General features: G+C 39.8%; 1 protein-coding gene across 2 annotated transcripts; it reads left to right on the top strand.

The window, feature by feature from the left end:
• The first annotated feature begins 468 nt into the window (after positions 1-468).
• Positions 469-15322, top strand: PLPP5 (phospholipid phosphatase 5). Of its 2 annotated transcripts, XM_072399783.1 has the most exons (9): positions 503-531; positions 3092-3193; positions 4098-4169; positions 5398-5506; positions 7756-7846; positions 9779-9842; positions 12128-12252; positions 12681-12851; positions 14218-15322. In XM_072399783.1, the coding sequence occupies exons 3-9, from the start codon at positions 4099-4101 to the stop codon at positions 14385-14387; spliced, it is 801 nt and encodes a 266-aa protein (XP_072255884.1). In that variant the 5' UTR covers positions 503-531; positions 3092-3193; position 4098; the 3' UTR covers positions 14388-15322. The 2 variants fall into 2 exon arrangements, with proteins under 2 accessions (XP_072255883.1, XP_072255884.1); XM_072399782.1 differs by lacking the exon at positions 3092-3193 and having other exon boundaries at positions 469-531.

The following is a 15322-nucleotide window of genomic DNA, read 5'->3' as shown; positions in this document are numbered from 1 at the left end:
CATAGGCACAGGAGAAATACCTGGGGTAAGTTGGTTCTCCTCCCAGCGCCAGAATCACATGATCCCTCATACCTACAAGTACCATGAATTGTTTTTTTTTCCTGCACATGAATTGAAGGGGATTATTTATTGCTGTAATGGAGGATATAAAGAAAAAAACTTGCTTTACTTTGCATCCATGTGCTATAGGCATGTGAATAAAATATTATAAAGGAATGTATTTAATGAATACTGTCATGCATGTTTTCTGCATAAAGTTATTAGATTTTTATTTAGCATGTTTGATTCACAATGAATGCTGTACATTAATTTTTATGTTGTATTTGTAATGTGAATTGCTAATGGATTCATATATACAGATGACAGCTGTAGTTCACTTGGCGGACACGAGGTGGCAGTATGCTGTCTGTCGCCATCCTCTGTCTTTTCTATCGATCACTTCCCTCTCGTTGTCGCTGAGCTCTCTATATAAGTAGCGGATTGCAATAGCAGAGCGTAGACTGGAGGAGAAGGCTGTGCCACGTGTGCAAGGTAGGTGGGCGGGGCAGTGACGTCACCTGATTGTGGTACAGCTGTCAGTCATGTTTGATGTGATGGGGGGAATTATTATCGGTTCCGTATAATAACCCCCCCCTCGGTTATATGTCATGGAGGGGTGACCGGGGCTGCACACCGGGGAGACAACAACACACAGATGTTACACGTCACACAATGAGCAGCTGGAAGCCTTCACATTGACAGCTCACTTGGAGTTATCTATCACGATATGATGTGGGTTATCGGAATATTATGTCCTGGTTTAGAAGGAAATGCTGTTCATAGCGTTCGATAATAAAAAAAGCTCCATTCACCCAGCTTTCACACAGGGGGCTCCAATAAAGCCACGTGACTGTAATAGTCCAAACTGATTGGCTGAAAATACCTGACCCCCTGGGGAATAAACATAATAATCCTGGAGTGCATGGGGCCCCTTGTATAATAATAATAATAATAATCATACCTGTCCATTGTATAATAATATAATAGCTTTCCCTCCATTTATACTATAACCAATGTGTGCTGCCATTCTGCTGATGATGCCCCCATTTATTACATTACAAATGACCTGCATGGAGTGGGAATATCATACTTTGCTGTGTATATGATGGCAGCAGACACAATGCATGGTGTACTGTGCTGCAAAGATAATAAAATTCCAGCGGCAGCACTCTGCAGTGGCAGCAGGAAATGCAAAGTGCTTGGCAGTGGTACCAGGTTGAGAGCTTGGCAATGGTGCCAAGAAAGGGCAACGTCTCCAGTGACTCTAGGAAAAGCTTAGCACTTGGCTGAGAGACTGGGAAATGCTTGGCACTTAGCAGTGGCACCGGGGAAAAAAAGGGGCTACACTGGCATTTCCCAGTGCCTATAGCAGTGGCATTATGAAATGTTCATCATTCAGTAGTGGCACTAGGAAAGACAGTGGTCGGCAGTGGTGCCAAAAAAAGGTCTACGCCGGGAAATGGCCAGTTCTCCTAGATTGTAAGCTCCTAGGGGCATGGTCCTCTCATCCTGTGTCACTGTCTGTCATTTGCAACTTCTATTTAATGTACGGTGCTGCGTAATATATTGGCGCTATATAAATCCTTTTTAATAATAATAATAATAATAATAATGAGCAGCGGCACCCAAAAAAAGCTGGCACTTGGCGGTGGCACAAGAACAGAGCCGAACTTGGGACAAGGAAAAGCCTGGCGTTTAGCGGCGGCTTCAACAAAAGCAGTCACGAAAGCATAGCGCTTTGCAGTGGCACTTGGAAAGGGCAGCACTTGGGACAAGGAAAATCCAGCACTTAACAGTGGCATTGGAAAATGGATATGCATTTCACAGCAGTGGCATTGGGAAAGACATATGCTTGGCAGTGGCACCTGGAAATGCATCGCATACAGCAGCAATGCCAGAAAAGTGTTAGAGAAAGCCAAACACAGGCATAACCTATGACATGACTATGGACTTTGTACAGCGCTGTGTAATATGATGGGGCTATGTAAATACTGTGTAATAATAACCTGGAACAAATATAAAAAGGAATCCTGACTTCTCCCTGAATCTTCTTTGTGATGAGGTTATTTGTTGGGATGATTCCCCATGCTGTCTGTGCTTTGCTGCTATTGACATGGGAAATCCCCTTTATGAGATGACGATAAACCTGACCCAAATTTGGACCGTCAAAACTAAATTTGTGGATCTAGGATGCAAATACAACAAGCTTTTTATGGTAAAACCGGTTTGGTAGTATGTCCCCATAAACCTGTTTTACTGCTGCTAGGTGCCATTTATAGTTTGTGTAAAGTTCACCTCATCCTAATATCCTTCTGTTTAATATAAAATGTGAACCTCGGGGTACATCCACAACAAACTGACAGCTGGTTACTGTTTAATATAGAAACATGAATTGAAGTGGTTTAATTATCATCGTAATAAGGAAATATGTCAAGCTGGTGCCACTTATGGAAAGTCCTTACCTATGCAGCAGGGAGATTTCTCCATCAAATTATATTTAGGGTAGTGCACTAGGACGTTACTAAAATACTGTGGACTTGGCTTATCTGAACCCAAAAACAATAATAATACTCCCCAAGCCGCTCTCTTCGCTCCTCCAATGACCTACTAATGACTTCCTCACTCATAACCTCATCACACGCACGGATACAAGACTTTTCTAGAGATACCCCAACTCTCTGGAATGGTCTTCCTCGTCCTATTCGGCTTGCTCCTACTTTCTGCTCATTTAAAAGAGAACTCAAAACCCATTTCTTCAAATTTGCCTACCCAACTTCTTCTGTCTCCACTACATATCTCCCCTAATATTGTGTGATACTCCCCCCTCCTTCTAGATTGTAGGCTCTTCTGGCCAGGATACTCTCCTCCTAGTTGATGTACAGTGCTGCATAATATGTTGGCGCTATATAAATCCTGTTTATTAATAATAATAATAATAATATTAGTAATAATAATATTGCAGTATACCAGTTCTTAGATGTAGCAGCTGCAAGGTTGTCAGACGAAGCTGGACTTTGAACGTATTTGCCTTTGTTCATCTCGGTTACATTAGGGCAGATGGGACTAGTAGTTTACGCAGGAATGAGGAGATTGTTTTGCTATCTGAGCTGACAGGGATTGACAAGAACACTGGTTTTCTGAAAACATCCTACAGGTAATTGCTAAAAAAAAATCAGCCACTACATTTAGAGATACATGCAGACATTAAATTTTTGTAGTTGGAAATTATTTTTTTCTGGTGCTGCTAAATTGACTCACCTTTTAGCTGGGTGCACCTCACGGCACTTTTCAGTAACAGCCCAGCTGTTTGAGGATGGTTACTAAAAAGTTGGGTTACAAAACCGGGGCTGCGACCCACCTACAATTTGCTAGAATGAACACTAAATGAATGAGTGCTGTACTATGAATGAGTCAGTTCGATAGAGACGGGAAGACGAGCTGGAGGCTCCCCGCTGCATCTTCTCCATAGGCATTTAGGGATCCACTATGGCGAAAATTGCTAAACAGCATTGGGACTGATGTACACAGATTCAAATGTTGTGATAATCTAGCATTATCGATATTGATTATCCAATGTGTGAAGCTTTAGGACTAATAACATGCAGTCTATTAAATTTTGGGTTTTAAATTTGCAGAACTTTATTTCATGTGGATCCCTATGATTCTTGCCAGAAAGCTTGCACATACATATACAATTGCATGACTTTATCCAGAAAAGAAACCTTTACCCTAGTATCCAAGTAATTCGGTGTAAGATGTGAATTTAAAAGCTGAATCACCAAAGTTTGCACCTTCTGCATGGCTTGTAGCATGCAGCATGACTACACCTAAGGCTGACATACATGGGAGAACTCATGCTGCTATACCAGTAAGACAATTTAAGCTCTGTGCATACATTCTGGACATTTCTGGGTTGTCGACTGCTGGCGTCATCACAAGTGTTTGACCAGGCAGCCCGAGTAGTGACAATGACAATAGGAGGGGCAGGGCTGTGCAAATCCAAAGCTTCACTTCATTTTCTTTACTTGTTATCTTGTTGGGCGTGACTTTTGCACCAGGATGGAGAAGAGGATTCTGGAAGGGTTTGCAGCGGAGTGCCTTATCAGAGTCTTGCTGCTCGGGATATTCATGTGAGTACATTACAGTAATAGTTAATGAATAAAGTGATGGTGATATGAGCATAGTAGACAGATGCATTTTGTTACGTGTGTGTGTGTGTGTTTTTATATATATATATATATATATATATATATATATATATATATATATATATATATATATATATAATGTTGTAGTATAAATATTCATATATATTAGCAAAGTAACCAGTTCTCTTGAGTTCTGGCCCTGGCAGCTGCCCTTATTAATGACAAAACCCCTTCAAGGTCGCAGCTTTGGGCCCCAACGTCCCATTGATTGATCTTAGGAAAGGTTGCTAAGACCAGAGAAGTCTCACCATATACATGGCATGTATACTGGCATGGTCCCATCAGATTATACTCAACCAGCTACTTTCTTCCATGTGAATGGACAGGCAGGAGCACAGCTTTGACCAAATGCACTATTTCCCTAGGTTACTACAGGGGCACAGAGGTTGTAGCTGGCCCTTATGGACATCCATAGGGCCCCAGAATCCTTCCCAGGTTTTCTTGTAGATCATCTAGCTCTGATGATTTGTCATTTGCCAAATGCTGTCCCTGTTTTGTTGGAGGAAGGAGAATGTGTTACACGAGTCTTTTACCTAGCCTTATTCTTTGCCTAAGGCCAAGTGGTCGGAATCACCAAATGCAGCACCCATGTGAAGGTTCTTCTGCTTTTTCAATTGTTTTTCTTGACCGAAAAGTGATTATAACCTTGGTCTGATATAAATGAACATTTGTACACCCCACACAATAGGCCTGATTTATTAAAGCTCCCCAAGACTGGGCAAGATCATGGGAAAAGTTGGATGATATAACAAACCTGGAATGGATCTGGTTCAGGACAGAAAACATTTGTCAACTAATTGTAATGGATTTCCTAAAAATCATTTGCAAGATTGCTGATTCACCCAGCCTTTAATAAACCAGGCCCAATGTGTACTTGCTTTTGAGATTTACAAATGTGTCCGATTGCTTTGGACTCCTTAAGGAGAAGAAAAGCAGATGGCTGCAGTTGGTCAGAAGTAGATGGATTACTTTTGTTTTATTAGATCGTAATATGATAAATTTTATCAAATTTGCCCATGTGCATCGGCCCTGAGTGTAATTGTGTTCAGCCAGTTTTGTGATTTACTGATGTACAGTAAGTTGATTAATAGAATATTGAAGAATATTGATGTTCGGGTTAAATAATAATTTGCTTTTTCTCCTTTTATAGGCTTACAGAGATCATGCACCCCTTCCAGCGAGTGATTCAGCCGGAGGAGATGTGGCTTTATAGAAATCCTTATGTGGTCTCAGATCGTGTCCCCACTAACAGTATGTTTGTAAGTGCCATGCCCTCTGCTCATACATAACCTAGTGATATCCCTGTGAAGTCTGGTGTCTCTAAGGAAATGTGTTATTACTAAACCTACATTCATTTCTAGATTTGTGGCCATCTCAGTGATTTAGAGGCTGCAGCTCTTTCTAAGAGATAAATAGAAATTTATCTCTAATTGAAACTTTGAAGACCTAAACCCATTCATGTGTGAACATTTCTTCTTGAGCTACTGAGCCATGTGGACAGACTTCCTTTAACAAGCCTGGATATGAAAATACAACCTTTATTATTATTATTACACAGTATTTATATAGCGCCATCATATTACACAGCTCTTTACAAGGTATGGACTTTGTAAAGAGCTGCGTAATATGTTGGCGCTATAAAAATACTGTGTAATAATAATAACAGTCATGTCACTAGCTGTTCTCACAAAGGCTCACAATTTAATGTCCTTACCATAGTTACAGTATATGTCATTACTACAGTCAAAAGTCAGTTTTGGGGGGGAAGCAATTAACTGAATGGGGAGAGTATGCAAACTCAGAGCATGCAGATATTGCCCTGGCCAAGATTGCTAGCGCTGCAAAGGCCAAAGTGTGTGTGTGTGTGTATATATATATATTTATATATATATATATATATATATATAATATATTTGATCCCCTCTGACAAAGAAATGACCAATCTATAATTGTAATGGTAGGTTTTTTTTGTAGCTGTGAGAGACAGAATAACAACAAAAGAACCCTCAAAAACCCAGTGCTCAAAAGTCAGAGCTTGATGTGCATTGTAATGAGTGAAATAAGTATTTGATCCCCTATCAACCAGTTTGGAGACTGGCTAGGCCACTCCAAGTCCTTTATGTGCTTCTTCCTGAGATACTCCTTTGTTGCCTTGGCTGTGTGATTTAGGTCATGGTCATGCTGGAATACCCATCCACCACCCATTTTCAATGCCCTGGCTGAGGGATGGAGGTACTCACCCAAGAGTTGATGGTACATGGCTCCGTCTTTTGTCCCTTCCATGCGGTGAAGGTGTCCTTTCCCTCTAGCAGAAAAACACCCCCAAAACATAATACATCCACCTCCATATTTGACAGTGGGGGGGGTCAAAGGCAGCATTCCTCCTCCTCCAAACACGGCGAGTTGAGTTGATGCCAAAGAGCCTAATTTTGGTCTTATCTGACCACAACACTTTCTCCCAGTTCTCCTCGGTCATTCAGATGTTCATTGGCAAACTTCAGGGCCTGTACATGTACTGTCTTGAGCAGGGGGACCATAGTCTTTATTTTCTTGGTGACTTTGGTCCCAGCTGCCCTGAGATCATTGACAAGTTCCCCCCGTGTAGTTCTGGGCTGCTTCATCACTGTTCTCATGATCATTGCAACTCCACGAGGGGAGATCTTGCATGGAGCCCCAGACCCAGGGAGATTGACAGTCATTTTGTGTTTCTTCCATTTGCGAATTATCGTGCCAACTCTTGTCACTTTCTCACCAAGCTGGTTGGTGATAGTCTTGTAGCCCAGTCCAGCCTTGTGTAGGTCTACAATCTATATAATAGTTATTACACTCATTTACAAGGAAAATAGACCCAAATCCATAATGAATGTCTTTCAAAGCCCCTCTCTAAAATGACCTCAACATTTTATTACCATTTTATTACCTTTATTACCTACCTACTACCTACCCAGTAGGCAGTTCTGTATTTCATAAAATAACTTGACCTTTCTGATAACCAATTGTCAAGCTAGCCAGTAAGAGTGCATGGCTTTTTTATCATTTAAATTTTCATTGTAAGAAGGATAATTAAAGCACAACCATGGTGTGACTCTACAAAGAAGGATGAACTGGAGCTGCTCCCAGGAGTCCAATAATGGCAGTGTTTACCACTGCAAGGGAACCTGGGGAATGACATCAAAGGAAAGCGTTGTTTAAAATCAGAACTAAAATAAATCACTTGAAAACATGGAGACTGGCCCTGATTTTTTAAAGCTCTCCAAGGCTGGAGAGGATACACTTTCATAACTGAAACCTGGAATGGATTTCTTCAAAGTCATTTGTTAGCAAATGTTTTGAATCATGGACCAGATCCATTCCAGGTTTGCTGGATCACCCAGCTATACTGATGAAAGTGTATTCTCTCCAGCCTTGGAGTGCTTTAATAAATCAGGGCCATTATCTTCAGACCTCACTTTCCTCCGCCAAAACTGAATACAGTGGTAACCTTTATCCCTTTTCTTTGTGTTTCCAGCTGATCTCCTTCTTGGCTCCCCTTTCGGTTGTGGCTTTGGCCCGTCTTTGTCGCCGAGCAGATCGCACAGACGCACGTGAAGCTATACTTGGTAATATTTATTTTATTAGCAGTTCCAACAATTTCTAAAGCTAAATACATTTTTCCTCTCTGACCAGAATATACATTGTATAGATTGTAAATTCTTCGGGGCAGGGTCCTCTCCTCCTCCTGTGTCACTGTCGGTATTTTTGTCACTGTCTATTTAATGTACAACGCTGCGTGATATGTTGGTGCTATATAAATCCTATTTATTATTAAATAAATATATAATAATATATGTAAAATGGGATGTTATCACATGTGGCAAAATGATTTATCTGCCGCTATTAGTTCCAAACTATATATTAATATTATTTACCAGGATTTATATAGTGCTAACATATTATGCAGATGTACGTTAATTAGGGGATGCAAATGACAGACAGATACAGTTACACAGGAGGAGGAGAGGACCCTGCCTGAAGAGCTTACAATCTAGGAGGTGGGGAAATTAACACACAATAGGAGGGGAGTTTGTACACAGGCTAGATAGGTGTCACCCAGAATAACCTTTTGTGATCATCTCAGGTGAAAATCTAGCATGCGTACAGTAATCCCCTGATGGCCATTGGGGATCTTCTGTGACAGATAACTAAACCACCGACCATTGTAACTTAGTCTAGTAAGAGGATTCCTCCTGCTCATCCTGCTTATCCCCCCTTCCTCTATAGAATTGAACAGTACTGAGTATAGAGCACGTGTTCTTTCTACTGTGGATGGAAACGATCACAAAATAAGTTCCAGCACCAGAAATTTGACATGTGCACTGTCAGCACATTAATTATGGAGCTTTTTGTTTATTATAAGTCTGGCATGAATTTAAAGCGACTCTGTTGTCAAAAAGATTAAAAAAAAACCCTGATAAAGAAGAGAACTGTTGCTTACTTTTCCAGTCATCAGTGCTTCCATTTTTTTATCTTTTGCAAAGCTAAATTGGCAGAGCATCCACACATACTGGTAGTGTCTGAGACCTAGGCTCCCACTGCACATTGTTATATTGCTGACCTGGTCATCTCTCTGTAGGGACTTAAGCCTCATGCACACGTGCAATTATAGTTGTTGGAAAGGATCTTTCACGATCCTTTCCAATGACTAAGCACTGCACGATGCGTGAACGAGTGCTGTATATACAGCACCATTCTGCTCTATGGAGAGGGGAGGGGGAGATCGACGGAGCGGCACCCTACTGCGCGCTCCCCCCTTCCCTTGCATTAGGATGGTTCAACGTCCATTGTCCGTGGATCTGCCAGGATAGACGACGGGAGCTGTGCTGTACACACGCAAGATTCTGGTCTGATATCGGCCATTGGACGTGTGTATGTAGCTTTAGCAGCACTGCAGTGAAACCACAGCAGGATGAGAGCTTCAGTGTTTCATCAGTGTTGACTGATGAAAATTCCTTCATCTGTGTAGTTTTTCCAAGAGAAAAGCTCATACAAAACTTTACACACAACTGAATAAGTCAGAGTGACTTTTCTCTTATCAGAGGGCTCCTTCTGAGGTTTTGTTTTGAAACTAGATGCTACATTTTTAGAGATTCCATATTGCCCTGTGAATGTTTTTGTCAAACAAAGATTGTAGAAAACATATAAATATTAGGGATTTTCTTTATGTAAATGCCTAATGTATTTGCCACTTGTATTTGTGATGCACCCCTACAGGGAGATCACAGGGACCAAGTGTTTTGACAATGACCAGTCAATAGCATAGAGCTCAGCAGGCAACTCCGGTTGCAGCTGATTTGTCTGTGTGCATGTAGACAGGAAGTGACTGCAAAGAGGCTATTGATATTATTAGTAAACAGAAATTATATAGCGCCAACATATTACATAGCGCTGTACATTAAATAGGCTACAAGGGAGATGAGCAGCACTGATATGTAAAAAAAGGATAAAAATTGGTTGACTGATTGTACTTTTTAACCTTTATTTTGTTTCTACAGCTGCCAGTCTCGCTTTAGCCCTTAATGGGGTCTTCACTAATACAATTAAACTCATAGTTGGCAGGTAAGACTTAATTTCCTTTAATTTTGTTCATAGAAATGGGTTAAATCATTGCACAAGCAGTGATACTTTATACATGAAAATTTTCAAAGAGAAGATTTATTTTTTTTTTTGTGATTTGACATTGGGCAAATAATGATTAGATCTCTCTTGTGGCGATCTCCCTCTAGTGATCAGTTGTAGCATTGCAGAACTTCATTAAAATCTGATCACACCTCTTTTGCCCCCATTTGAACCAGAGAAATAGTTACATTTCTGCTATGGGCCTGTTGTCATTTCCTTTAAGTGATACACATAGTTCTGTGACAATCAAGGCTTTATTCTAATACTGTTATCCAAACTATTTTTAAACTCAAGAATAAAAATTGAATATATGGCAGTTTACCAATACTTATTGTGGTGGCTGTAACTATTACAATTATTTTTTTTTTCTATTTACGGTAAATGTTTTTCAACAATTGTATAGTATGGGGGTGGGGTTACCAAATTTACTCTACGGATTGGTTAAGTAGGCTGTACAATCTATTTTAGATACAGCTTGTAATGGTCTGGTTAACATGCTGCTACACGGGACACTGAAATGCAACATATTCAGTCACCATCTAATACAGCAGTCACCAACCTTTCCAACAACAGGGACCACTGAATTCATCATTTTAAAATCCCGTGGACCATTATTAAGAATTTTATAATTTTATATTTATAATATAAAGATAAATCTTCTTGTAAAATAATGATCTTCCTAATGGTGCTGACAAGGACTGTGGAGGCTCTGATTCATTGATCTGGTCACAGTTAACAGTTAAGGGAAGTATTACTATTGTTACTATTATCATTAATTGTATTATCTTTGGTATTACTAAAGAAATGCAAAATATTTGTTTTCTTTTTCTCACTCATTATGGGTTTATTTCATTGGAATCTAAGATCCAACAAGAATTTATAGTTATCAAAGTCAAACTTATTGATGCCAATAAATATAACAGTTATAGAAAATACACAGCTAAGGTCATACTTACCTAAAAGAGCATCTGAGAAATAAACAAATAAAATAAAACAATCACATGAGAATCGGTATTGGTGGAGCGAGGTGACTGTTGTAATGGTGGAAACAATACTGAAGAATAAGTCTCGGCAATGGTTGCCTTATACAACTTAACACTACACCGACGTCACGCTGCGCCTCCATTGTTTTTCCATCGTGAATTTGGTTCAATATAAAAGCGAAAATTGTCATTCAGAATATAAGAATTTATTAGAATATTTTTGTTTTATTATTAATAAAACTTAAAAATTGCACATAATGTCCAAATTTTTCTGTGGACCACCAAAATTGTCCACGGACCACTGGTTGGTGACCACTGATTTATTACACACAGACTGGGACCTCAGCTATCCAACCTACAATGGCTGTGTGCACAGGGTAAAGGGGGTGTTGTAGGGTATTTACCTGCACCTTGTAGACTTTCCTGATGTTTTTCAAGTAATTAGAAATGAACCTATGGAGACCGTTCCCCATTGTCTGCCATGGATGTTATGTTTTTCAGAGTTTCCAAACCAATGCCAGATTAGGGCCTGTCCTTCTGACACTGCTGTTACAACCTAGTAAGTCTTTGACACAAAACAAGTATGAAGGGTCTTTGTTCAGACAATAAAGCTTGAGTTTTTGTTTAACCTGTACCTGAACCTGTACCTTTTTATTTCAAATAAAAATACATTCAGAGTCCTGATACACTTTAAAGTCACTGGCATATTAGCTTGTCATCCTCTATAATGTATAGGTGTGATAATGCTTCTTCATATGTGTTTTAGGGAATGTGATCCTATTCTGTTTCTGTCCCTGCTGGGGAGATCTTTACCCATTTCTTGTTCTAGAGACTGGCATGACAAGTGCAGGTGTCCCCATTCTTGTCCTAAAAAAAAAAAAGTTTTCCCAGTATTTTCTGTAGCAGTGGCAGAGAAGTGATTGCATTGTAATTACATGGTGCAGCTCTATCAGTGTACAGAAAGAAAGAGGAGAGTGGAACTTCTTGTATTCGGGGTGACCCCGGACACTAAGCTTTGGAAAGGTTTTTTTTATCCAACTAGTTCAAGGATTTTCCCTGAAAGCTGTTGTGTCTACCTATTCCAAAAGATCTCAGATTGTCTTCATATCTGTCCAGAAACGCTGCCTGATTAAGTTGCTAAACCACTGGATATATTAGCTAATTTTGTCATCTACATGGGACATTGGATTCTGTGCATGACCTCTGAATCTTTTTGATCACATCTACTTTTTCTTTCTTTAGGCCGCGACCCGACTTCCTGCAACGTTGTTTTCCAGATGGGCGAGAATCTCCAGGACTGGAATGTACAGGAGACCCGGAAGTGGTGATTGAAGGGAGAAAGAGCTTTCCTAGTGGTCACTCCTCATGTGAGCAATATGTCATTTACTCTCAGAGAAACACTTGTTTCAGACTTTTATCCTGTGACCAACAACAAGTAAATATTAGATCTCTGCAAAGTCACAATCGTATGTTCAGTATTAGAGTGCATTGCTCCTCGTCAGTGAATGATGGTTGAATTGTCTTGGTGTTGTGGGAACTGTACTTGTACAATGCAGTGCAAAAATTCATCATGTTCACTACTGAGGAATACATTTGAAATTGTACACTGTTCTATAATGGGAAAATGGATCCTCCCAACAGTAAACATAACAATAATCCCACAAATGCTGAAGATAGAATAAAGGAGAAGAATGATGTAGAAGATGTGTAGCTGTTCATGTCCCGATTTTCCTTTGCTTTTTTACTTTTATACTTTATGATTCTGACTTATTTGCCATTTCTGTTCTTTTATCAGTTGCATTTGCTGGGCTGGGCTTTACAGCTCTCTATATTGCCGGGAAGCTAGGAAGTTTTGCCCCGAGTGGTCGTGGACATTCCTGGAGACTGTGCACATTCTTGTTCCCGCTGCTGTGTGCTATCGCTATTGCATTGTCCCGTACCTGTGACTACAAGCACCACTGGCAAGGTAAATCTGGAAATCTGAGTCTGCAGGGGTTCAGCATTTCATTACCGCAAATAGCAAATTCAGGCTGACATATGATGACAAATACATACAGGGGTTCACAAAATACTACTGGAAGTACCTTACATTCTAAATCTTGTAACCATGTGCCATATCCCTGTATGAACCACAAATGTATTTGGCTAATGAAATATGGGACTTTTTAGGCAATATCTAACATGTTTTTTTCCTTTTTCCACATTTCAGTTTTTTTTCATTTTAAAAAGTAGTAGACCAAAATTGTAACTTTAAAGTTTTGTAATGCTATCCTCGGCACGTTTCGTGGATTGCGTCCACTTCTTCAGGAGGGAAGTTTATTTTAAAGCGGTGAAGCCAAGATTCCTTTATATAGTAAGCTGGGAAACAGGAAGAGAGTTGCGGAAGGCAAACATCACAGAACCAATGGTTTCCCTGCAAGATCACTTATTTTCAATAAAAGTTTCTGTCTGTTTGCAAGGCAACATTAACATTACCCCTCATCCACAGTAATGCTATGTGTGCTTGGGCTTTCAAATCCAAACCTCTGAAAAAAAAACTGTGTTTAATTTCAGCTCCGTTTAAAGCTGCCCTCTGTCTACATGAACGGAAATTACAAGTTTCCAGCAGTAAACATAAAGTTATAAGTGGCAAAGATCACTTAAGTTAGCAGTTCCAGACCCAGGGTTTGTAGCCTCCACTACAGGGGTGCTTCCTGCTATGATTCCAAACTCTACCAGCTAGTTATCATACACAAGCTCTCATATGTCATGCTCCCTGAGCCACGCCTGGCCTTCTTTTAGTTGCCTTCTCCAGATCCTTGCCTGGAAGAGAGATAAAATGTTTGGCCCACCCATTCATTCCAATACATTCCAGGCCTGGATCCCAAATAAACAGCTGCAAGACTACAGCACCATAATTATCAACTGCCAGGCACTTTTATTCCTCTGGCAGGTAAAACAGAGGAGGTTTCTGCCAAATTCCTAATACATTTTGCCTTGCATACCTCACAATGCTACACTGTGTACACTATAGCTTTGTAGTTTCTGCACATTTAATTGCTTTCATTCAAGCAATGGAGTAAAATCCATGTAGAATTTTCCACTTAAAAGGAGTGTAACCACTGACCTCCTCCCGGTTTATCCACTGATGTTATTTATTGATCATAGGGTAGAAATTGTCTCAGTGGGGGTGCCAATAAATGTTGGTCTTTTATCTAAACAGTGCAGAATTGCCAAAATTTATATCTCTATGTGCTCTGGAAACAGGTCATTGCAAATACTTTTATATACAAGAACTTTTTATTATGACCTTTTGTGCTTTACACTTCCTATGTTTTCCATTCTCTTTTTAGATGTTGTGGTTGGAGCTCTCATTGGACTTTTCTTTGCCTACCTCTGCTACAGACAGTATTACCCCCCTTTGACAGACAAGGAATGTCAGCAGCCATATCGAACCAGGGGACGAGTGTCCGGAGCTAAGGAGAGGAAGCTGAGCACTGCAGGTTACAGCCTGGATGTATAACGGAGACATTCTATACTTGTAGACTTTCTCTGCCATGGTGCACTGCAATGCCCTCTAATGATGAAGAGGTGACCATTGCTTTCTCAGGAGCAGATCATGTATTTATTACTAGGGGTAACGTGTATGTTCTTACAAACAGAGCTTTTTCAGTTCTGTTACACTTGAAGGGAATATTCTGTGAAGAGGACCAGGTTTTAGGTTATATAGCAACATTTCCAATGAGCCTTTCATGCCTGCTAAGGGTATAAAGCACAACGTAGGCAGTTGGATAGAAAATATTTACCAGACCAGTGTCAGTTCAGAATTACACCCAGTGTTCAGCAAACTTTATGCTGTATGCAACCAGGACATATTCTGAAAATCCTTGGATTATTGGTATTCTCCAGTGATCTGATTACAGCTGGAATATATCTGATGTCCAACGATTGAATGACCAATATAGATTATCATCACATGATCATGAAATGATGGTTTAATGAATGTTTAGTGATTTCATAATTGCTGATTTTATCAGTGCTTGGAGTAGTTTTGTGATCTCAGTAATGTAGATTGACTGTCTGGTGACTGAGTGACTTTAAAAAAGGGATATTGGATCACATTTAATGCCAAGTGCTTAGATATAACCTGATAAATAACCCGCATAGGATTATACTGTGCTTTAAAAACCTTACAGACTTTTAGCAGTTAAATTTCCTTCTGTATATAGTAAACACAATCGGGTATATATTTAATACGCCAGTCAAAAAATATAAGGTTAGCTTAATTGTAGCTAAAATGTCTCCATAAAATGGAACTAAAGGTTTCCCCCCTCCAGGTTTATTAAGAATAACTTATTTCTGCAGACACAGGGAATATATTAGAGACCGAGAAGTTGAATTTTTTCCTTCTTTTCATAATCTATTTTTTTTTTTTTTTAAATACAGCCGGTTTCATTT

Source organism: Pyxicephalus adspersus, chromosome 2 (genome assembly GCF_032062135.1).
Source record: "Pyxicephalus adspersus chromosome 2, UCB_Pads_2.0, whole genome shotgun sequence".
Classification (NCBI taxonomy): Eukaryota; Metazoa; Chordata; class Amphibia; order Anura; family Pyxicephalidae; genus Pyxicephalus; species Pyxicephalus adspersus.
The sequence above is the reverse complement of the archived record's forward strand: the minus strand, read 5'-3'. Positions and strand labels throughout refer to the sequence as shown.

Bases quoted from the DNA above. Each gene is read 5' to 3' on its own strand.
- PLPP5 (XM_072399782.1), top strand. From the start codon at position 4,099: ATGGAGAAGAGGATTCTGGAAGGGTTTGCAGCGGAGTGCCTTATCAGA. The intron at 5,507-7,755 runs GTAAGTGCCATG...TTGTGTTTCCAG, and splicing joins TCCCCACTAACAGTATGTTT to CTGATCTCCTTCTTGGCTCC. The intron at 12,253-12,680 runs GTGAGCAATATG...TTCTTTTATCAG, and splicing joins TCCTAGTGGTCACTCCTCAT to TTGCATTTGCTGGGCTGGGC.